The sequence below is a fragment of the Leptonotus elevatus genome, chromosome 17 (assembly GCF_054856555.1).
Source record: "Leptonotus elevatus isolate MCC_2025b chromosome 17, RoL_Lele_1.0, whole genome shotgun sequence".
Classification (NCBI taxonomy): Eukaryota; Metazoa; Chordata; class Actinopteri; order Syngnathiformes; family Syngnathidae; genus Leptonotus; species Leptonotus elevatus.
In genome coordinates this window covers 10909762-10933186 of record NC_141255.1, presented here as the reverse complement: position 1 = coordinate 10933186, position 23425 = coordinate 10909762, and the positions used below count along the sequence as shown (strand labels likewise).

The 23425-nt window shown below is 40.3% G+C and overlaps 1 protein-coding gene across 2 annotated transcripts in view; it reads left to right on the top strand.

Annotated features, from left to right (window-relative positions):
• tmem178bb (transmembrane protein 178Bb) overlaps window positions 1–23211 on the top strand; it is a 91417-nt gene extending 68206 nt beyond the window's left edge. For both annotated transcript variants that reach the window (XM_086058983.1, XM_086058984.1), the window contains 2 exons: window positions 18224–18361; window positions 19791–23211. In XM_086058983.1, coding sequence (XP_085915109.1) covers window positions 18224–18361; window positions 19791–20041 — 389 coding nt within the window. In that variant the 3' untranslated portion in view covers window positions 20042–23211. The remainder of the gene's footprint in view (window positions 1–18223; window positions 18362–19790) is intronic.
• The last annotated feature ends 214 nt before the right edge of the window (window positions 23212–23425 follow it).

Sequence of the window (23425 nt, the reverse complement as noted above, 5' to 3'; positions counted from 1 at the left end):
AAAAAAACAAAAAGCTGAAGGGAAATATCGCAGCCTTGAAGTGACATTTGTGTGTGATTCATATTCACTATCTGTCTGAGTCATACACACAGCATAGCAAAAAGGGACACTTTTATGGAGTAAATCTGCTCCTTTCCAAAGACATTTTGTTACACAAAATATACTGTTTGCACCTTTGCGAGGTTCCTCCCTACTTGTCACTACGTCGTTTTGCATGAATGTGTTTGATGATTAAATAAGTACATTTAATGTTATTGCATAAATATAACGGTGTATGCATTTTATTCCGCGGCGGGTTTTTCCGTCAAACTGTTAATCCGGTTAGTAACATCACAGAGCTTCTGTATCCACCAGCTGAGAAATCCTCCAGTCATTTAGGCTGACTGTGGAAAAAAAAGGCGAGACAGAGAGCTTAAGTTGACTTAGATCAACTGCCACATAGGATTTCACAGTGCACTAAGATTCTTCTTGCTTACTGCAATTATTTTACTCAAGGAAGCTTCACAAATGGTGGCTCGTGGCGTTTTCTCCGGGGTGCGGAGGGTGGGGTCTTTTTTGTGCATGTCAAACTTTTAATCGGTGTGTCTCTATAATAGATAATATAATGAATGAATAAATAATAAACAGATATATTTCCAATTTTTTTTTTTACTACCCGTGTTTTTTCTTCAAATAAAGTGATGTGGTGACTGCCATACATCACACCTATGGACACAGCGTAACCATAAGAATTATAATTAGAGACTGTTGTTCACCATTAAGACCAACCAAACCAAACAACAGCATCATCCAATTCAACATCGGCTTTCCACACAAGTTCTGCTCAGTCTCACTAGACCTCAGGGGGATGCGTTCACAAGCCTCTTCCAATGTTCTTTGTACAAACATGTGCAACATTGTCCAAGTCCTGTCTGTGCCTAATCCCATTATGCCGTTTGTACAAAGCGGCTGCTATAGGTATTGTTTGTTCACCTTCCCCGGCAGAATGGGAAGCAAGGATTAAACAATTCCACACCCAGTTTTAGGCCCACCGAGAACAGGAAACCTTCTTAAATCAGCTCATCAATTATTTACATGACATCGGACAAAATGAGCATCCATTGACAGAGCATATCTAAATATTGCTTGTAGTACCAATTAAGCCTCATATGTACTTCATCTCATATTGCACGGCAGTTGAATACAGTTAACAAGGGTGTGAACATCTTTTTTCCCAGCCAGAGGTTCAACAGAGGTCTGCATGGACGTATGATTCCCTGACCTCAACCCTACTGAGAACCACGTTGCTTCAATTTCCATTTTGTGGTACCTCTAAGCTGCCACTCTGGCCACCATCAGTTCACATGGCGCTTGCTATTCATTTCAATGGGGACATTTTATTGGAGTGATTTCAGTTAATTAACAAATTAAACTCTTAAGCCAAGGTGCTAGGGCAGGCCATTTTCTGATTGACAGTTGCTGCGCTCAAGATGTTCCAATACCTCTGCTGTCACATTTCTATTTCGAGCTCCATTATTTTGCCAGCGTAATTAAGGTTGATTAAAATGAGTCGACACAGGGCTGATAAGAGACGGGCGGCAGTCGTGTGGGTACGCAGATGGACGCATCGCACGAGCCATTCCCCAGCGGATACATAATCTCAACGTCGGAGAGACAATGTGTCCGGCTGCGGCGACGCGTGGAGTCAGGGTTTGTCAAGTCAACTCCCCGGCACCGTCTCTTATCTTCTCGCCGCACTCGTGCAGCAGCGCCACTCCGCAGCCTACGGACACCAAGGTCATCCATCTCCACCCCCGCATCCCCCCGCGACGATTTCCTTCACTCTCTTCCCGTCTCTCTATGTTCGCCCCATGAGAATAGTGTTCCTCAGACTCGGAGGCATGTGTCCACAGACAACAAGCTGCAGAATGGCAAGAGATAAACAGACGTTGGTAGACTCACTTCAAATCCATGTACTGCTCGCTTATAGTCATACAACAGCATCGCAATCAGATTCAAGTCTGCGCTTTGACTTGGTTGCTTCATTATTTATTTATTTTCTTAGAGGTGGTTGGTATGTTTTCATTGGGTTGTTGTCTTGCTGCATAACCCAAGAAAGCTTGATCTTAAGGCTATGAACTGATGGCCAGAAATTTGCCTAAAGGATTTTCTGGAAGACAGCAGAATTCATTGTTCCATTAATCACTGCAAGTCGTCCACGTCCTGAAGAAGCAAAGCAGCTCAAGAACATTGCATGACTGAATGCAAGATGTTAATTTTATAAAGAAGTTATTTTGACACCTCCAAAAAGTTCATCTGTGTATCTGTGACCTAGAATTGGCTGCCACACAGGCGTAGTAGTAGTCCGCCTTTCATTGTAAATAAACTGGGTTAAGATCTAGCCGCCCAAGACCCTGAACAAAATAAGCAGTAAAGAAAATGGATGGACAGATAGCTTTACTATATATCTCAAAAAACTAGGGACTTGAATGTTTAGGAACAGCCACCGTTTGACTTTTAGCTATACCACCATTCCTAGAACACTTGCTACAAACAACATTAGCAATCAGTCACAGCTGTATCACCAGGCTCAGTAACAAAAGATAAAATACTGTCTGCACTAAAAACAACAACAACAACAACAAGTCTGTTAAATAATCTTGAAACAGAAATGATCCAATGGATGACAATCACGTTTTTTTGTTTGTTCGTTTTTTTACTGTGACTCTTCCTCCCTCTGCTTTCTGAAAAGAGACAACTTCCTCTCTTCGGAGATTTCAGTTGCCGCTTGACTTTGAGCGTAAATCCTCCTGACAGAGTCTGGGATAAAGCGCCGTGACTGTGTGAGGTTGGAAGCGTTAATGGTGGAGCAGATGATATCACCCAGACTTGCAAATATGTGAGAGCGCGTTCTGTAATGCATGTTTAGCGTGCATACTGTTACATTGCAATGAAATAGGCTTTATGCAAATTCCTTTTTGAGGTAGAATATGAATGTATTACTGAGAATTAGCATGCAAGTGGGCCCCTAGTGACCCGTCTTCTATGCATTCGCAATTACCTTGGAGTGATTTGTCTAAGTGCTTTTTTAGGCACATTTGCTACGTTAAACGGAGACGACTAAAAGTGAATAAATCATATTGGAAGTGTTGCCGTTGCAGGTATGACAACAGTTAACATCCATCACTTCACTTTGGAATGGACTCCATCTTTTTGCCCCGTGTCTCCTTAATCCAGCACTCACAATTTAAGCAGTAATTACTTTCACTTCTATCCCTCTTGCATCCCGCCGCCGTTTCTCCTCTCACTCCTATTAGCGTGGTGATAAGATCGCGGAAATATTCCTGTCGTCTTTCAGCGGATGGCCAAGAGCAGCAGAGATGGAAGCACTTAAGCCCCAAATGGACCAGCATCATCTCAGCATCTGCTATTCTGAGTATTTCTCAGTTTGAAGACTAAAGGTCATTCATTTAAGGTTTAAGATTCAAGGTTTAAGGCTCAAGATGTGAAAAATTGATTTGCGGTTTTAAGTGGGTTGCTCGAGATTTACATCTTTGTCTGACTTTTCGACAGGTCAACTTGGGACTAAATTGTGGCCATTTAAAAATCACAGAAAAATTTTGATTTATTGCATCACACGAGGTGCATCACAAAAAGTGGATCATATTGAAATTGTATTTGTCAATATTCCAATTAAATAAAAAAATGAAAATTTAATTGTATGAAAAGTTTCAAAAGGAATGTCCAATTATGGGACAATTGGAAGAAAAACATACCAAGAAACCATTTTGTTTGTTTTGATCTTCAACCAGTCCATCATTGGGTGTTCTGTCCCAGCTAACAAATCTTCATTGATTGTATGAAAAAAATCTGTCAAAAATTTTCCCACATACAAACATCCAAAATCGTGTCAAAACCCTTCCTCAAAGAGTAGAAGCTGTTCTAAACACAAACGGGGAGACCTAGTCCAAGTAGTAAACATCACACCCAAGCTAAAAATGACAAGCGAGAGTTTGAACATGTCGAGGCGGGGATTATAATGGAATTATACAAAGCTGCGCAGCACTCGGCTTTGGTGAAGTGAGGGGAGTCTGAACTAAGAGAAGATGAGCTCCTTGACCGCGCAAGAGCACTTTTGAAACTACGTGAGCGGCAACATGCTGGATCAACAGACTGCGGACAAACAACGGATGGTTGGATAGATGACATTCTTCTGGAGCATGATGTCAACTTTGCTAACTGCGAGCAAATCATACTTCGTTGTAAAATAGAAACAATTGGATTACCTGTTATAGATATTTACCAAACGGGCTGCTCCGTGTCATCAAATCATTTGTCTTGTCTTCATTCCGCTTGCTCATTCAGATTCATTCTAATCGGAATACATGGATCCATGTAAACGCAGCTATTTTATCTTGTAGTTTTGGTGCATTAGCTTTCCCGTTTACATTGTTTACTGAATTCTGTGCCAATGCTCACAACAGTTGTTGGTATTTTCCGATGTTGACAGTAATGTAGAAACTGTGGGTAGTTAGAACTTAAATCTTTCTGGAGAGATGGTACCTTGGCCGAAAACCGCAAGCAGCACAGATGGGCTCCAAACCGAAATCCCTTCAGTGTGCTCTGCTGCTCTGAGGTCTCCTACCAGTGGGATCGGGTTCTAAAGGGAGCCATCCAGCTGGCATAACATTAGGCTACACCGTCTCAACTGACTCCTCAAAGCGCAAATGATTTCTTCGCATTTGAAACCCCTGAAATATCCGCAGCTCGCGAATGGAACCACACTGGGCAAATGTGAAATAGTCTACAAGTGAAAAGTATTTGGGCATAAGTGGCAAATCAACTGGACTGTGTTGGTGACACATTCTTAGGTCTGTGATTCTTGGTCTTCCTTATTTGAGTCCTCTGTATTTCCATATGTGTCACTTCTCTTCCTACATGCTGTCCTTCAGTTCTCCACATAAAATGTCCAAACCATCGCAGTCTTGCTTCTTGTATGTTCTTTGAATCTTACCTCCACCGACCCCTTAATGCATTTCTTCTTCTGTCTTTCTTAGTCACTCCCAACACACTTCGTGACATTTTCGTCTCCAGAACATGAAGCTTCTTGTCTTCTACTTTCTCGATTAGTGCTGCTTTTAATCTAGCCATGATGGCTGGTCAAACTACTTCTTGGACAGCGCACATATGGTTCAGTTAATCCTGGGAACCGGAAGACAGGAGACATTTATAATAGTTAGCAGAGAGTAATGGTAACGGAATGGTGATTAAGATAAAATACAAGTGGCATTCTATTGGCGTGACGACCAAAGTCGGTAACGCTAGCGTGGAAAAAGTTGGAGCCCCGCACTTTAGATTCCTTGCGTAAAGTATCGAGAGCCGCAGTTATTAATGGCTAAGAGCTTTGAGTATCTCTCAGCCGCAGCTCTGCCTTTCACTGCTCTCACCGCCTTCCCCTGGCTAATGCTTCCTGTTCTGCCTTTGAATCAGTCAAACAGCTTTTTTTTAGTGGGGGCTGGCATGCACTATTGTCACTCGCTCAGCAACTTTGCGTCAGCCCTGGAAAGATTAAGAACCCCCCCCCCCCCCCCTCTAAAAAAATGCCACCATTAAGACAGAGCCAGTGCTAAGCAATGTTGTAATAATGCTGTGCAGTGACTGGCTGTCAGAGCCTCCGCAGCATGCATGTCCTCAGTAAGCCGTACAGCAATTTCGAAAGCGCAGTAAACTGTGTGTTAGCAGAGAAGTGTGTCATTCTGCTTGGCAGGGAAGGAAAACTTCCCCAGGCTCCATATTGGGCACTTTTCCTTTTGCATTTGCAAGCAGAGACATGAATTAATCTTGCAAAGACGGCTGATTTTTATCCTCTTTGATTGTAGTCGTTAACCTTCATTCCTTGTATTCATTCCTCTGCTAACGCAATTTCTTTACAGCTGGTAAAATGGTTTTAGAAATTAGTGATGATAAGATCCCATAATGTTGTGACGAATATTCATCATATGCAGTGTTTGGAGTGGAGAGTGATGATGTTGGTCCATCTGGTGTAGCAACGGTTTCCAGGATATAAGGTGTGGAGGGGAAGAGGGGATTTGTCAAGAATGCTTAGATTTCAGCAAATGTTTGAAATCCAAACATTGCCAATCAGATCCTACAGGCTGTGTCTAAAAATCCGAGACTATTTCTGTACATGACCAAAAATGGCCACTGACAATCTGAGAGGGTGGTCCTTCAGGTTCAGGACAGAATACGTAACTACATTGCCTCAAAATCACTACAGCAGCGAGAAAGCATGTCACAGTACATATGACAACACTAAGAACAAGATGACACGTGATTACTGCCATTTAATGAGCTAAAAGCCTTTTTTATGGCCTGCTTTATGTGGTATTTAATATGCCAAGCTGGATGGGACATTTTAATGTTTAGTCTTAGTTACAGGATGTTCCAGTCCCAATAATAATGAAGTAGAATGACTTCATTTACAAGCAGTTGATTCAAGCCATAAAGTCTCTATCAATGTTGAGATGGACCGCAGCTAGCCCCATCCGAGGCCTCCGTTAACCTTTCCTCGCTTGTCTAAGCATCAACGCCGATTGCCAGTTCAGCAGGACCAACGTGTCCAATTTGCCTGTAGGTAGCAACCTTCCTGGAAACCTCCTTCTGAAAGCGATTGGTCTTCTCGGCCAAGTCACTGATTCAACCTTTGGGGCGGGCTCACGCTGCGGCTGACTGATGCGCCATGAAATCATCCATATGGCTTCCGCCCCCAGAGGAACTCAACCGTCTTCACCAGCGCCCCATTTAAAGCCAGGGGCGCATTTGTGAATCGGCAAATAGTATGACTGTTAGCGGATGTCGACAGCATCGACTCCTCCCCCATCACACCCACCATCTCCCTCGCCCCCCCTGCTATCTTGTGTAATTTGATTTTCCCACTCTATTGTTTTGTCCCCTGTGGCATTCGACATGGGTAATGAAATTAAGCTCTATTCCCCACCCCCAATGAGCTGTGGATGCTGTGACAAGACCACATGCTTACAACGGCAACTGGACGGATTTGTATTCCCCTTCGACACCTTTAGCTTTGAACGTTGTCATCTTTCAGTTTACAATGTTATATCCTTAAGAGTTTAGCTTCCTGGTTGCTAGCATCGTTTAGTGTTTTCCCTGTCAAGCTAGAGTGACCGCCCATTCATGGCAGATTTTCGTCCGTCGATCTGGGTCAGTACTACTGACGGTCCTTCTCAGTCAGTGTATTTTTTGGAGGCTTCGTGTCATAAAGCATTCACCAAAAAATGTGGGCATCCGTCAACGACGGACCCGATGGAGAGGCGGAAATACCCACCTCTGCAGTGGAGATCTTCATTTCTCAGTCAAATATAAAGTGTGTCGGAAAACTTCCAGAACTAGTATCACAGAAGATAGAACAAATCCAAACTACAAATTTTCGATCTTAGTAATGCCTCTGGGGTCCAACGCACTATCCCGGCTTTCTCTGTCACGTCTTCATCTACTCCTTGAATGTTTTTTCAGGATCCTCTGAAGCTCTTTCATCACAGACATGTGTATGCCATCTAAATCTTTAAGTCCCGTCAATGGCCTCCTTGAATTTGAGAAGGTTATTTCCCCTCTTTTTTCCCCCAATGAGCAGAAGCTGCGGAGTGACAAAAGACAGTCACCAAACATAACGCTAGTCGTTTTTAACAAGGACAAATTCGCAAGGGTCAGTAAAGTCTCCAGATCAGTTGAGATGAATGAAATGAAAAAAATCAGACAGATCTTCCAATCATCATGCAGAAAGAAGCCGAGCGTCCGGGCCAGTCCACTCACCATAAAACACCAGAGACGCTGAGCGTCCGATGGGCGGGATAAAGCCCCAAATGTTTCCAATGAAGCATTCAGTTCCACTTATAGGAACAACCTACTTTATGCTTTCTCATCAAAGCAGTTGACGCTCAGCATCCGGCTGTGTAATGCGCTGTGGCGCTGCGGGATGAAAGAGAAGACAGTTGAGGCAGTTACCTGTGATAAGTAGTTGATTCTGAACAAAAGATGAAGGCATTCTCATGCATATTTTGTCAATCAAATGTACGCACAGCAATACTATGTTTTTTTGGGGGGGAGCGGCATTTTGGAGGAAACTCAGTTACCTTGCAGTCATAGAGCAATTGCCATTGAGTATGTATACATGGAGCAAATAACGCTCCCAAAGCGCAAATAGAGGCAATATTTGGCTTTTAAAAGGCCATGTAAACACACGCAAAAACCCAAATATGCTCTTATGCCCAAAATTAGACCACTGAGTTACCACGTTTGCTATATTTTGTTCATACACTCTAAAAACACATGGGTCAAAAATAACCCAACTATGGATAAAAAAATGGACCAATCCTCTATACTTTGAGTCAAGAAATTGCTCCATAAAGTGGATCGGTCCATTTTTAATCCATAATTGGGTTACTTTTTACCTGTTGAACTGTTTTTAGAGTGTATAAACACATTCTGAATACCTTGATTCATCAGGGCATTGTTTTGCCATATATATATATATATATATATATATATATATATATATATATATATATATATGCGTGCTGTGTCATGAATATAATTTACTGACCCGAGGAAAGTTAAAAGTGGAAATGTTATCTATTTATCTATTTGTGTGATGACGCTGTCCATGCGTCACAGTTTTGATCCATTGGGGCGCAATGACCATGTATACGGAAGTAAGTGTCCGCTCACACATGTAAATGTGTTATCCCGAATGTTTCCGAAACCGGAATTTACTTTTACCTCTTCTCCCTCACTCTTACAGATGTACTTAATCGTCTGGCCCACATTGAAGGGGAAAACTCGTCATTTGTAGTTTGGGTTTGAAATACATATATAGTATAATTTGCATTTTTTGATGTGCCTTGGCGAAACAAATCCCTATTTCGAGGGCTATCCTATATCCATATCCATATACGTCATGATCCCGGGGAAAATATATACATTTCAAAGCCCTCATCACCACCTCCAGGACACTGATGTTCCTTTGTGGCAGTACCATACTCTACCAAGTTCTCTTGTTAAAGCTTTGTGGATGATCTGGCCCCGGGGCATCTTAACGAACATGAATTGTGCTTCCATAGCAGTTATTTTGTCACACTTTTCAAGGGGGAGCTGGTTGCTAGCTCTATTGACGTTCCGTTGGCTTCTTTAATACATGGGGAAACCAAATAGAGCGCGGACCTCTGCCAAGGTGGAAAAGATATCAACACAATGGATTCCTGGCAAAGAGCAGTTTTGAATACATATTTGTGTTCACATTATTACATGTATAAAATAAGTATTAATCAAGGGAAATCATTTAAAGGCCTACTGTCAGGTCTCAAGGGAGTTAGCTAAAACTATTCACGCACCATTGAGCGCAATCAGCAGTGAGGGAAAATAAATTCCTCTTGCCACATTTTTATTTCAGTAAGCACCAAAATGTAATGGATTCTTGCAATATTCAATGAGAGTAGCTCTACAACTCCGGGGCTTAATGTGGAATTTTGGCAGTTTTATCTGGTGTTCTTTTGTTTTGACAGATGGCTTATTTAGCCCGTCATCTGCAACAGTAGGACACTTTTCCTTTTTATATTTAATTAAGAAAATAATACCGGCACAGTACAGAGTCATTTAAATAAAAAAATATAATATTTAGTAGGGCTATTGGTCTGTAATTAAATGGAAAAGCAGCATCAAGTTGAACAATGGAACCTATTACGCAGTGGAAAAATGACAGCGGTCTGTCATATGCTGATATAGTAAACAGGCGAACACTTATTCTCCAAATTCATTCACGGCGTGCAATCAGTGAATATGTGTGTTTGAATGCAGGGCTTGTTTTTATCATCTAAGCCAGTGGTGTCCAAGTCCATGTCTCCCTCCTTCCTCTCAAGGACCGAACTTGGGCACCCCTGATCTAAGCGGTAGTGATGGCAAAATGAAGCTTCATGAAGCACTTGTAATATTTTTTGACTCCTCTAGATGCCACTCTTGGTTGAAAGATGCAGTGGAAATGTAATCAATTTCCTTTGCACTAGCCTTTATATTTAAATCAAGAGCACCATCTAGGGGAGTCAAAAAATATTACAAGTGCTTCATGAAGCTTCATTTTGCCATCACTACTAAGCGGTATACGCTTGTACTGATTTTTTTTTTCACATCTGAATCACATTTTAAAATGTGACTCACTTTGCACATACAGTTTCACAGCACTTTCACATCTTTTGCACTCCAGGGTGTATACTCATACGTAGAGCATTGTGCGTCAGTAGAGGAAACTCGCTTTTTACTATATATAACTGCACATTTGGATCTATGGTTATCTCGGAATTGAAAATGACTGCAAAGAAGCATCAGGGTAGATATGAGATGGAGCTTGGGAAAAAAAAGATTAGATTTCTCTTTTTGATTTTAATTTTGGGTACGTCCTCAAAAAGGCATGGCCTAATGTAGCGCGAATAAATGAGTCATCTTGTGTGCTCATTTGTCACACTGACAGTGGCAAAGTCACAGGCTGTGAGCCACAGCATGCGGCGCATTAGGATGTTTGCTGAAGAGTTCATGCTAAAAATACACGGGCACCTATCGTAGCACTTTCATATGGCAGATCTGAAGCTCTTTTCCAGTCCAGTTGCAACTCTTTTATAATATAAATCATGGCATTAAAGCATTCAAACGCATTTAGAAAAAAATGCCTTCTAGCAGACTACTACATAAAACTAAAACAACGTTAAATTTTTGAAACGTGCCAAGAGACGTAGATATTTTGATGCAGGGATTAGCTTTAGCTCTGAAGAATCTGTGCACAAGTGAGCCTTTGTAGCTAATCCTTACCAAAAAGTAGTATACTTTAATTACATAACATAGAGTATACTTAAGTATACCTACATTTATTTTTCCAGTGTACTTATTATTGTACTAAAAGTAAACTTTAAGTAAACTGCTCGGAACTAAATTGGAACATTTTAGTACACTTCAAAGTATACTTAAGTACATTATAAAGTATATTGATAAGTATGCTACTTTCAAGTCAACATTATAGTATATTTAGGTACACTATTAAGTATACTTGAAAGTATACTTCGTGGTACACATATGTCCACTGTTTAGTTTACAGCGAAAAAGCCCAGTAATGAATTGACAGGGATCGGACCAGCGAACACTGGTAATAAAGGTCGTGACCTTAACCTCTAGGCAATCCAGTCACATGAGGTTTGGGTCTTTCTAAATAAATGAAACCTATCATTTTGGTTCGGCGAGTACCTTCTAAGTATATACTACAGTATGTCAACTTTTAGTATGTGTTTTATTAACATTGACTTTTACTAATTACATGTACTTGGTACAGTATATTTCCAATAAGTACAAGAAAAGCAAACTGGATATATACTCTCCTAATTTTGAGTATACTTCAAAAAGTACAAGTACATTCTAAGCATATACTACAGTATGCAAACTTTTAGTATATGTTTTAGTATACTTACGAGTACACTTAACATGTACATGGTGGACTATACTCTAATTTTGAGTATAATTTAAGCATACTTAAATATACTTATTTTTGGTAAAGGAACAATGAAGCCAATGGAAGTGTCTACTGCAAAAACAATTTCCTCAAAACAGTCCTCCATCACGATCAAGTATGTAGGTTTTGTTTTGTTTTTTAACTCCCTGCAAATCCGCTCATGCGTATTCCTCGGGGACATCCATCTCAAAATCAAAACACTGTCATATCCTGTGTCAATTCCCTCGTGTGTTTTAGGGACAAACACAATTTCCGCCTGGTTGGTTCAAAAGGCATGAAAAATGAATGACATGAGTTATGACACAACTGCTTCTTGCTTCCTGGATTCTGACTGGGGAAAACACAACACAGGTGACTGCACATACGAGAACCTTTGCTATGTGCGCTACTACTTTCAGTTTCCAGACAGGTGAACTGTGGCCGAATACACGAGGCAATGCGTGACATCTGGTCGCATCCAAATCGAACTAGAATCTGTGGACCGAGACAAAGAAATGCGCATCTAACCAATGTTTGAACAGAGGGATCCGCATCAGAACTAAGCGTAACTTAGCCAACCAATGCGCAGCCACAAAATCTTTGATGTGTATGAAATATTTGCTGTGCAGCTTTTCTCAAGGCATTAACCTTGAGTTGCAGATACAGATATAAGTGAGACTTTGCAGAATGACTTGAGCAAACACCAACCAACCATGGAGAAGATCAAATCGGCAGTTATATGTGACAAAACAAAACAACAAACATTGCGAAGACCAAAGGGATTAAGGGCTGCTACTAAAGTGACTGTTTCATCAGAATTGGACACCATAACTTGAGCAAAGAACCACATGTGACTTACTCCATGTGGTCGGCAACATGCAGTGGCATTAGCAGCTTCAGAAAAACAAAGAAAATGCCGTTTTGAAAATATTTAGTTGCTCTAACCTAGATACGTTCTCCACCGAGTAAGTCGGCAGTTAGTTTCCAAACAGTATTTAGTTCTAAAAATATTGGGACATAATATAATAGAATCAAGTAAGGAACAAAAAATGGTGAAAAACGTCACATCCCCAGAATTCAGTACTGCGTTGTTTTCAGTCTTACCGCACTTATCGTCAAATATGTATAATGCATTAGAAAAGTGTTTTTACATGACATTTATTTGGAGCTTTAGGTTCACAACCTGTTAACCATCAAGTCTGCACAGTGACTTTTAGAGAGGATCTAGCACTGCCTTCAAGCAATATTCCATGGTCCTCGGTATTTACCGATTCAGTGACTTTCATTATTAGTTCACCTAAAACCTATTAAAAATCCCATACCGTTCACCTAAACCGAATACTTCGGAATCCAGCTGGAGTCGTGAGGTTTTCAGGAGACCCGAGGAAGGATCAAAGAAAAGAAAGGAACATTACCTACTACCCACCGGGTTACCAACCAGAGTCTTTCACCAACCCCGTGAACACCATCTCAGCGGGAACAGTGAACTGGAAACGGAACGGTTATTCAGTGTGACTCACCTTATCTTCGCACTGCGTTCCAGGTTTACCTCAAACTCTCACACGGTTTAGTCTGTCTGCTTTTTGCTTTATGTTTGCCTTTTGGTCTGGCAACATTCTCCACGCTACATCACCAAGCACAAGAATTGCAAAATATTGCAAGAATGTGTCAATGCAGGCTTCCTTAGAGCTGCTCTCTCGTCTACGAAATGGACAACCCAAGGGGAACGACTGAAAGTAGAATGCAACATGTTTGTGCCTGCCGGCTGAGGTGTCAAAAAATATAGCACATTTTCAGAGTTTGGCTCGCACCAGGAGACATCAAAAACGCCCACAAAAAAAAAAAAAAAAAAATATATATATATATATATATATATATATATATATATATATATATATAAAAAATAAAAATAAATAAAAAAGCAATGATGATGACATTTCCGAATGAACAATACTGAGCTCTTAGAAAAAAAAAAAAAAAAAAAAAAAAACACCCTCAAAGGTTTGAATTACTTTGCAAAAGGGTGGCATTGATTATGAGCTGTTCCAATCGACATGATTGCCATCACAATGTCCTGAAAACATGACGTGTATAATTTCACAACAATCGATGAGAAAACTGCCCGTGATTAACTCTATGTTTATTCCTGCGGTGATGGGAAAAGTCTGCTCGTCAGTTCCTTATTGCTGTCAGGCAGAATCCTGGCATCTCCAAAATCACAATTTTTCAGGAAATTAGAAAAAAAAATGCAATTCTACCTTCGTGGCTCACCTTTCCTTCTGCACAGCCATCCATTTTAACAAATAAAAAATATTCCCCCCAAAAAATCTAGACTTTCAATCTTGAGGTGACATTTTGATGCACGGCTCCCTCAAAGTGAGGAAAGAGGCGGAGTTTTACAACATTCCTCTGACAGCGTTCAAGAGACTTAATAGATTTGCTCAAGCAATTTTCAACACGTCAAATTGGTTGATATTGCGTGACAATAACAAATGACGCGGACAGACAAATTGTAACAATTTGTGAAAAAAATATGAAATTGACCATATCTGGACACACGACAGCGATGACATGTTCTATGTGGGAACCCTAATTCAACTCAACTCAATTTGTGAGTCTATATTGTCCATAGTATGGACGGTATTTGCACGTCTAAAATATCGTATTCCCGTTCAATCTGAAAAGCTCTACGGCAGCAAAAAAATTAAGCCGCCACTAAGCATGTTTACACACATTCCGTCCACTACTGGATTTCTTCTTTGCAGTCAGTGACTGACAGCTCAGCCGGCGGTCCTGTCATTCTGTCCTTTTCCTGATTGCGTTTTTGCGACTCGGCACGTCACCAAAGTGCTGACATCGGCGCCTGGAGACTTGTATCCCTTTTAATCCCCGCGTTTCATCGGCTCTGTTTATACCTGCAGTCACTCTCAGAAGATTTGCCATGTGCATCACGTTCGGTGGCGCATAATGTTGCCGTCTGTTGATGTCAAAGTTTTCTCAATCACTCTGTCTCGGTCAGACGACATGTAAGGGTTAGTTTGCTGGCCGTGCAAAGGGAGTTTGCGCCACCCGCAAGTAGAGTACGATAGAAATAGTGAGTAAATATGAATCAGGAAGGGCTTGCCTAGTCAGCAGGCTGTCAGACGGCTTCTGTCATGCTTGTCCTCAGGTTCAGGGGTCACCGTGGTTACAGTGTGCGACTGACGGGCCTCGTGACAGTGCTCCATTCAAAGTAATTCATTCACTTGTGTCTCAAACTTGTGCAACCTCCAAAAATACGTAAATGCCAATGTACTGAACTGAAACGTTTTGCGTACCACTGAAACTTTGTACAACAAACTCTTTGTTGCAACTGGCATCGAATAAACAGCGAATGACAATTGACGTGCTGCATCAGCGCTTTTGTTGCTACCTGACAAAGAACACAAGGTTGTTGTTTTTGCCGCCTCTTGTCAGCAAACATGCTGAGTATGATGTATTGTTCTCATCTATAAACGACTTTTTTTTAGAGGCCAACATTACTTCCCAAACAGGCAGCTTTATTGACATTTTCGAAAATGAACAATCAGGGAGCTAGAGGCTGTTTTTGAAGCTTTAAACCTCACAAAAAGCGCCATGCGAAATATGTGTTAACAAATGAACGAAATGCAATATATATCACGGTGCCAACAAACGTCGCACGCGTCCAGGTCACAGCATACAGTATATATTATAACAATAAATGACAATGTTTAACAAGCAATGGTAATCTGTACTGAGGGGAAAAAAATCTGTTATTGTAATTCAATTAATGTATGCATCTTCCAAGACCTATTTGTAATGTAATGGACATTTACTGAGTTATTTTTATTTATTTTTTATTTTCATCTATACTACTCAGATTGACTGTCAACCAGTTCAGGGTGAACCCCGCCTCTCGCCCAATGTCAGCACGAATAGGCTGCAGCTCTCCTTAATGAGCACGGCCGCTATAGAAAATGGATACGTGGACGGTTATATAGTGCTTCTTTTCCTTTCCCGTCACTTTTCACTGCACCATGTCAATACGCAACCTCAGCCAGTCTCACGCAGCTAATCCATCGCTGGTGGGAAGACAGATTTTCCTCTTTTCATGCTCACTGCAGGGTGCCATCATTTAACACATCACGCTCCTTTTACACCCCTTCCCAAGAGGCTGCTTATGCAATTATTGTTAGCTGCGGTTCTTCTTCAGTTGCTATACATTAACCCGAAGCCTCACAATCCACAGCCTAGCCAGCTGCTCTGTATATTGCTTCTCTTTTCTGGTATAATACATTATTACAAGGTTTTTTTTTGCGTACTTGTCAAATAAGCACGTAATCTTGCTCGACTGGCATGCTGAAGGGTGATTTATACTCGTGGGCCACAACATTAGGTACACCTTAACCCATAGTTAATTTGACCTATAAAAAACAAAAACAAAACAATTATGGGTCAAATGGGGACCGCCTGCTTATTTTGTCAACTTGATCCAACTTTTTTATTTTTGTACAAAGCAATGCAAATTTTTCATTGTTTTGTACAACAACAACAACAACAAAGTAATGGTTGATCCATTTTCGACCCATAATTGAATTATTTTTCACCCAACAGTTTCTAACAGATATTCTATTGAAATAATTTTAAATGTATACAAAAAAAAACATACTACAAAAATAAATGGACTAAAATGCAAGTTTTAAAAAATTATATTATTGACTGTATGTATGTAAAAAAATAAAACTGCTTCTTGATGCTAAATGATTTATTTAAACATAAAAATGATGATTAATAACCAAAATGTGTTGGAAAGTGATAAATAGAAACATTATTTGTTTACCAACAATCTAAAGTTTCCATATGTCCTCCTTTAAAGACAAATTTTGTAAAATAATAATGCAAAAGCAAGCCCCAACCACTAGCCTAATAAATACTTAGTGCTCTCCAAGTACTGCCATTATGACCCAAGTTCTATACCTAAAAAGTAGATTTAGTGTTATTGTAAATCACGTAACATTGAATATAAGACTTTTTTTAATGGACTTAGTGATTCAATTACTGTATAAAAGTCAACCAAAACAAACAAAAAGTTCTTAAGGATCCAATCCAAATGTATTGAACTTAAAACGTTAAATACCACTGAACTGTACTATAAGCTAAGCACTAATTATTTATTGTACTTATGGTGGTAAAGAACTAAAAATAAATACAAAATAAAACAGTGTCAACCTCTGAGTCGCTTGTCCCTGCTTTTATGTAATCTTACGCTCCTCTCTCAGTATTCTTCTTTTTCAAACACTTCTGTCATCTGAGAAGTCATGTTTGCCCCTGTGGTCGCTAGAGTGCGGGGGTACATAAAGCGCACGAGGCTGCGGGGTCATGAACATGGTGTAGTACACCAGTGGAGGTTTGTCTTCTCGTGTTCTTCATTTATGCTCTCGGGGCAAATGTTTTGACCTTTTTCGGCCTTTCCTCCGACAACAACATCACCACCCCCCCCCCCCCCCCCCACACTTGCACCTCCTGGCAGACTTGCTCACCCGTGACATTCTAATCTACTTGAAGAAGGGGGGTAGGAAGCTCTGAGCACTTTTTCTCTTCTTCGACGTTGCCCCCGTAGTTCAAGCCTTGTCATTACGCCCCGGGTGCGCACGCTACTGTCCTTGTTCTTTTTCGCCCTCGCAGTGTCATTGCCGCAATATGGACTTCATTTATGGATGTGCTGTTGGAATGAATATTTAAGTTGTAATCTGACATCCCCTGACCTCAATATATGAGCAATTTCCCTTCTCAAACCAATGTAATCTATATATATATCCGGGGACAGGACGAGGGGAAGAAAACAGCAAGAACATATTCACACAACCAATATTTTTCTTATAAGCTACAAAACTTGATATCAATAAATAACATATATAACAAAATTCCGCAAGTAATTGACGCCCACCCAAGGGGTTCGTACTGCAATTGCCTTTAGATGCTACGAGATGGCGGCAAAGCACTGCTTTTATTAAGACGGGACTGTGACAAAGGGCGAGTATGGATAACGAACACGGAAAAACCAAGTGGGAAGTGTAAAAAAAGAAAATATATTGCGGTTGATATCACGCAGGCAGCTCGGAAGACGAAATAAGGATTGGGGGCACTTGCTCGCTAATATAGTCACATAATTTAAAATCAGTTTTAATATTACAATGTGATTGGTCTCCAAACTAAATCATCGGTTCCTCAGAACTCAATTGATGCTGCTGTTTTGGCTAGCAAAAGAGTTTACAATGCCGTTCCATTTGGTTGAGTAGTTTTAGTAGTGTTTATGAAATAAGATCTTTACAGTTACCAACTTTTATTTTCCTGATGGTTAAAAGGAGAAACTAGTATACGGTGCTGTAGAATCGACACAAAATTTAACACATCAAAAAATTGGGGGGCCGTGGCTTCTTGCATAATTTAAGCCGATTTACGACTAGATTTTCAAAACTCTGAGCTCCTAATCCCTAAGATTTCTTGTACTCAGGAATTTCCGCATCACAGCATCTTTCTTGTCTTGAGCCGTCCGACGGTTGATCATCTCCGATCATGCCTGACGTTCGCCTACTTAGCTTGAGTAAAACTGTTCCAAGTGTTTCTCTCCATTAAAAACGTACTTGACAGCAGCCAGAACGCCGGGAGATAACCACACTTTCTCCCTCCTTGCGTCCTCAGATTTGCGGCGAATGACGGCAGGGTTCATGGGCATGGCGGTGGCCATCATCCTGTTCGGCTGGGTCATCGGCGTGCTCGGTTGCTGCTGGGATCGAGGACTCATGCAGTATGTGGCCGGCCTGCTGTTCCTGATGGGAGGTGAGTCACATAAAATTCACACGCAAGGCTATAATCAAGCAAGAAGCATGGCCGTAGTGCATTAGTCACAAAAAAAGAACGCACTGAAAAACATTTGGTGCAGTGCTTTTAAATGCGAGGCATGTATTGTTCCTCTCTCGTGTGGCTTAGGTTTCTGTTTAAGTAAGCCCTTTTGCATGATCTGAAAATCATTCAAGAGCATTCTATTACTTTGCTTATTTATATTATTTTGCAGGTGCAGGTCCTTTACTGGTGTGAAATAATTTCCTCACCAACCAAATGCAGATGAACAAACTTTCAATAAAAAAATAAAAAATAATGCAAATCATTGGCAATTAAAGGATGTGATATATTCTGTATATATACACTATCAACATGTAAGAGAATGAGAGAGCAAAAGAGAACATTTTGTGTTGAATTAGCTTATTTTAGAAAGAAAAAAAAAAGCTCCATCTAAGAGCATTCAAATCAGCCTGTACTCACACTAAACACAACAAAATGAGCTGCTGCGCACTTTTGTTGCCCCAGAAAATAGTCAAAGCAAAACAAAAGAAGGATGATTTACCCACTGATGGCGATGGCAAAAATATGAAAACAAATTCATATTAAAAACCTCCTTCCCTTAGGTTTAATTAAAAGAGACGTTTTGTGTTGTTGTTGTTGCTGTCGTCGTTTTTTTCAAAAATAGTTGGATCGTTGGATATGGATCTGTTATTTGTGATATAATAATTCACTACTTAAAGCAAAAAAATAAATGAGGGCTCATCATGTATAACATACAACTGTTTGCCACCAGAGAGCAAATGTCCTGGGCGTTTTTTATTGGCGATTTTAATTGTGATTTAGGTCAATGAACGGGAACTCACAGAGAAGTGTTTGCGCCCGGTGAGGATTAATGCGGTGCCCGTCGGTTGTATATCGAACAGGCAATTAGAAGGCACAAGACGAGGCTAGGCCAGACCGCAGAGGCAGAGTCCCAAAGAGGCAGCCCATAAGGTAATGTAGCGTTCCAAATGAGGCCGAATTTAGAACCAGCTGCATCTAATAAAAGTCCAAAATAAAACACCGTTGTGGTGTCTTAGTAATTAGGCTGCGAGTCCTCGTGAACGGCAGCGCTTGACGGGAAAATGAGGGAGTGGCTTTAGAAAGCGTTCGGAACCAACATTTAATCACACATTGTTTGGGATTTATCAAAGGAATGCAAGGTTGCTGGAATAAAAATGGATTTTAGATTAACCAATGGCTTCATGACTCAAACGAGTCAGGTGCCGAACCCTGAGACTGACACGCCGAGTATACAGCGCGCGTGGAAAATGAACAGGACCAAAGAGTTTACGTGTGTGAAAAAGCTGCAAGGTTGGCACAATCTGACTTGGAGTTGCTGGTGGCAGGCTTGGCTGTTCACATCATGCCCCATCTGTTTTCGCAGGCACCTTCTGCATCATCTCCCTGTGCACCTGCGTCGCCGGCATCAACTTTGAGCTGTCGCGCTACCCGCGCTACCTGTACGGCCTGCCCGACGACATCGGCCACGGCTACGGCTGGTCCATGTTCTGCGCCTGGGGAGGTCTGGGCCTGACCCTTATCGCCGGCTTCTTCTGCACGCTGGCGCCTTCCGTGCAGCCGATACCCAGGTCCACCTGCCCCAAGTCCCGACAGGAGAACGGCACCGTGTGCTAAAGCGGGCCCGGAAAGCTCCATCGACCGACGCAGAGAAAATAACCATTTGTCCATTTATCAACCGATCACCGCTCTCTCCTGGTTCCTGTTTTTTGGGTTTCTTTTATTTCTGTGTTTAAAAATGGGTGTTTGAAGATCTGCTATATTGAAGAAAAAAAACGGAGAGAAAAAAAAAACAACAGAAATATTATCACAAAATACAAAGTTGTGCGTGTTTAATTGTTGTGGAGCTGTACCACGTTTGAAAAGGACATTTGCGGTTGGCGAAAGAAGAGGCTGGGAATTCTTTCTCTGAACTTTGACTATGGAGGGAATCCCTTCTAAAAATCAATCAAAGCGATGGCTTTGAAGTTTCTTCTGGATTTGAGGAACGAACCTGATGGAATCAACAAAACTGCCGAAGTTACCTTGGGATTTATGGACCTACGCTGTTGTATTATACTGTACAGGATATTCCAGAGACAACCAGGAAGTGTCATTCCATCCCTCTTTAGGTGCATACGACGATAGCATAGCTACCATTTTATACATCGATTTCCTTTCGAAACAAAGCCATTCACATTGTGAACGAACTGAGCAGATGTGAGTTTTGTTCCCATTCTAGTCATTAGAAGTTAATGTATGTATGATGTGTGTTTGTGTGTGTGGTGGGGGTTGTTCATCATGGGGGGGGCATGTAAAAATGATCATAAGTAAAGTGAAGCCCTGCTTTTTGTGGCAAGTTTTGATGATGGAGAGATGCAGTATCCTGTTTGATGCAACTGATTTCATGCCACGACGGAAATGTTTAGTTAGCAGTTCTTTGTCGAGTAGAATGATGAGAAAATCTCATTTCACCACCTGGCAACCAAGACTTACCAAGGCTCGGAAATGCCGAAATAACAAAGCACAAAAGGAAACGCTGCTGTACAGATGTTTCCCCAGTCAGGGGCCAACAATAATAATAATAATAATAATAATAAAACAACATTAACATCTATTTAATCATTTCATTTGAAGAAGTTACATCGTTACATGCTCAAAGTTACTGTTGCTAATTCTGTCAACATGGAGAAATATCACATTTCAGGGTGAAAAAAAAACTAACCTGACTATTAAAAAAAAAAAAAAAGCCCCTTCCACCTCATCGGAGCACGTCGGTCACATTTTTCAAGAAGCCCCAAGCAAATCATTTAACTGTGATTACCTTTTAAAAGAGCAAAGCCCTTGTTTATTGGGTTGTCTGCGTTTTGTCACTGTTCGCTTTAAACCTCAATCAGTCATTAAAGACCCTTTTACTGACAACCACAACCATGATTTGTGTGCCTCTGCTGTCCCTTGAAAAAGCGCTGAAGAAATTATTGCAGTTCATAAAACAACCACTACAAAAAAAAATTCAGTCACCTTGAATAACAACAGAAACATCATTTGTAATGTCCCCCAGTTGCCATGACGAAGAGTTCCAATTAGGTAGTATATGTGTGAGATTTATATATCAACGATTTTAATTTAGTCTGCCGTTAAGGACTAAACTAACAGAAAGATGAAAAATCAGATTCTTCAGAATCCACAACCGTCCTTTCATCTTGGTCAGACTTCTTGAAATAATTGCCTTTGTTGGGTCTTACTCGCATCTAGAGCCATTTGTGAGTAAAATTCCACTTAAAAAGTGACCTGGCTTGTATGTATGGTCATAATAGGCTTGACATGCAAAATTAGAAATGATTAAATATATAGTGATTCATTTATCTACAATTAATCTATCCAAATGAAAGCATTCCAGTCCCGGGTTGACAATGTTAATGTTTTGGGGTTAGAATATTATCCAGCCATTATGCACATGTTATGCCAAGTGGAATTTCTCTGTGGTGACACAATTTCTAAATGGAAGTTTACAAAAAAATGAGTTGCAGGAATGGTTAGCCTGCTTAAAATCATTTTGCCAATTCCACGTAAAACGTTTGGGAACGTCAATCATCACCTTAACTTAGACTGTTAGTCATGAAACAATTTTATCTGGATTTCATCCATCTTGGCTTGTACAACACATAACACAATGCTTATTAGCATTTTCAAAAATTGTTAGTCTCATAGCATAGTTGCTTAAGTCATATTAGAAAGTTTCATATAAACAAGAAAAAAAAGAAAAATTGCAAGTACATTGGTCTTTTCCATTGATTTGGTAACAGTAAGTTAAAAATGGATTACTATTATCCTTAATGCTTTAAACCCAAACTGACTGTTTTCATTTTTCTGGTTTATTATATGTAAAAAAAAAAAAATCTATTTTGTGAATTAACGATTCAGAACGAGCGTTATTTTGGACAGAACAATATTTAATATTCACTGTCAAGTTCAAAGTGCATAGACATGCATATCCTTGTCAGTATTGATCACATTTGGCCACACTGATTAAAACAAGTAAATATGGGTCAGGTATGCTAGAATTTCTTAGAACTAGCCACACTGGAATGTTTTCTACTCTCATTCAGGGCATGTTCCCTTGGACGTGCGCCTGAGGCAATTGAGCATGAAATTACTTGAACCCGACCGGGCACCAAGGGCTCTGCTGCTTAAAATTTTCATCGACAAGGAAACGGATGTAAGGACGTGCCCACATGCGGACAGACTTTTAAATAAATAAATAAATAAATAAACAATGGTGCACGTGGGTCAGGGGAAAAAAAGCACAAAGTTAAGGTTTTCTTAATGCATTGTATTCACATTTCTGTCACCTGTGTCTCCAACAGCGACTGCGCAGGCCAACAGGAGAATCCCACATAAATATCCATGAACAAAATAGTAACGATGCACCAAACATCAACATAAAAGTGGTCAGACTTTACCAAAGATTAAATCTTTGCACAAAAAAAGAAATGTTGCCAATTGACACGAGTCATATTTGAGAAGCACATGGCCATGAGAGTTTGTCACGCGATGGAAGGCCCTGAAAAAAATAAAAAATAAATCCTACTATTTGATGTACCTGAAATTCTGGTGACTTTTTATTGACAGTGATACTGCAACTCCCATTCTGGACAGAGTCAAACATGATCTATCAAAATTTGCATACATCAGTAATGTGTCTGTTGAGTGAACATAAAAATAAGATTTGAGAAAAAAAAAAAGAGGAAATGTTCAACTGTGGAATGTAAAATCACAACAGAATAAATCTCATCGGTGTTTACTAATAGGCTACTGTTGTTTGTCGTCCATGTTGGTGAATGGAGATCAGGCGACAGTGAAAAACAATACTGATGTTGTGTTGTGTTGCATTAGTACGAGAAAACGAATTTGACCGAATACCACATTTAAAGTAAAAAAATAATAACAGATAAAATAAAACTAAATTAAATTAATTAATTAATATTTAAGCTCCAAAATGTTCAAACAAATCATATTTCA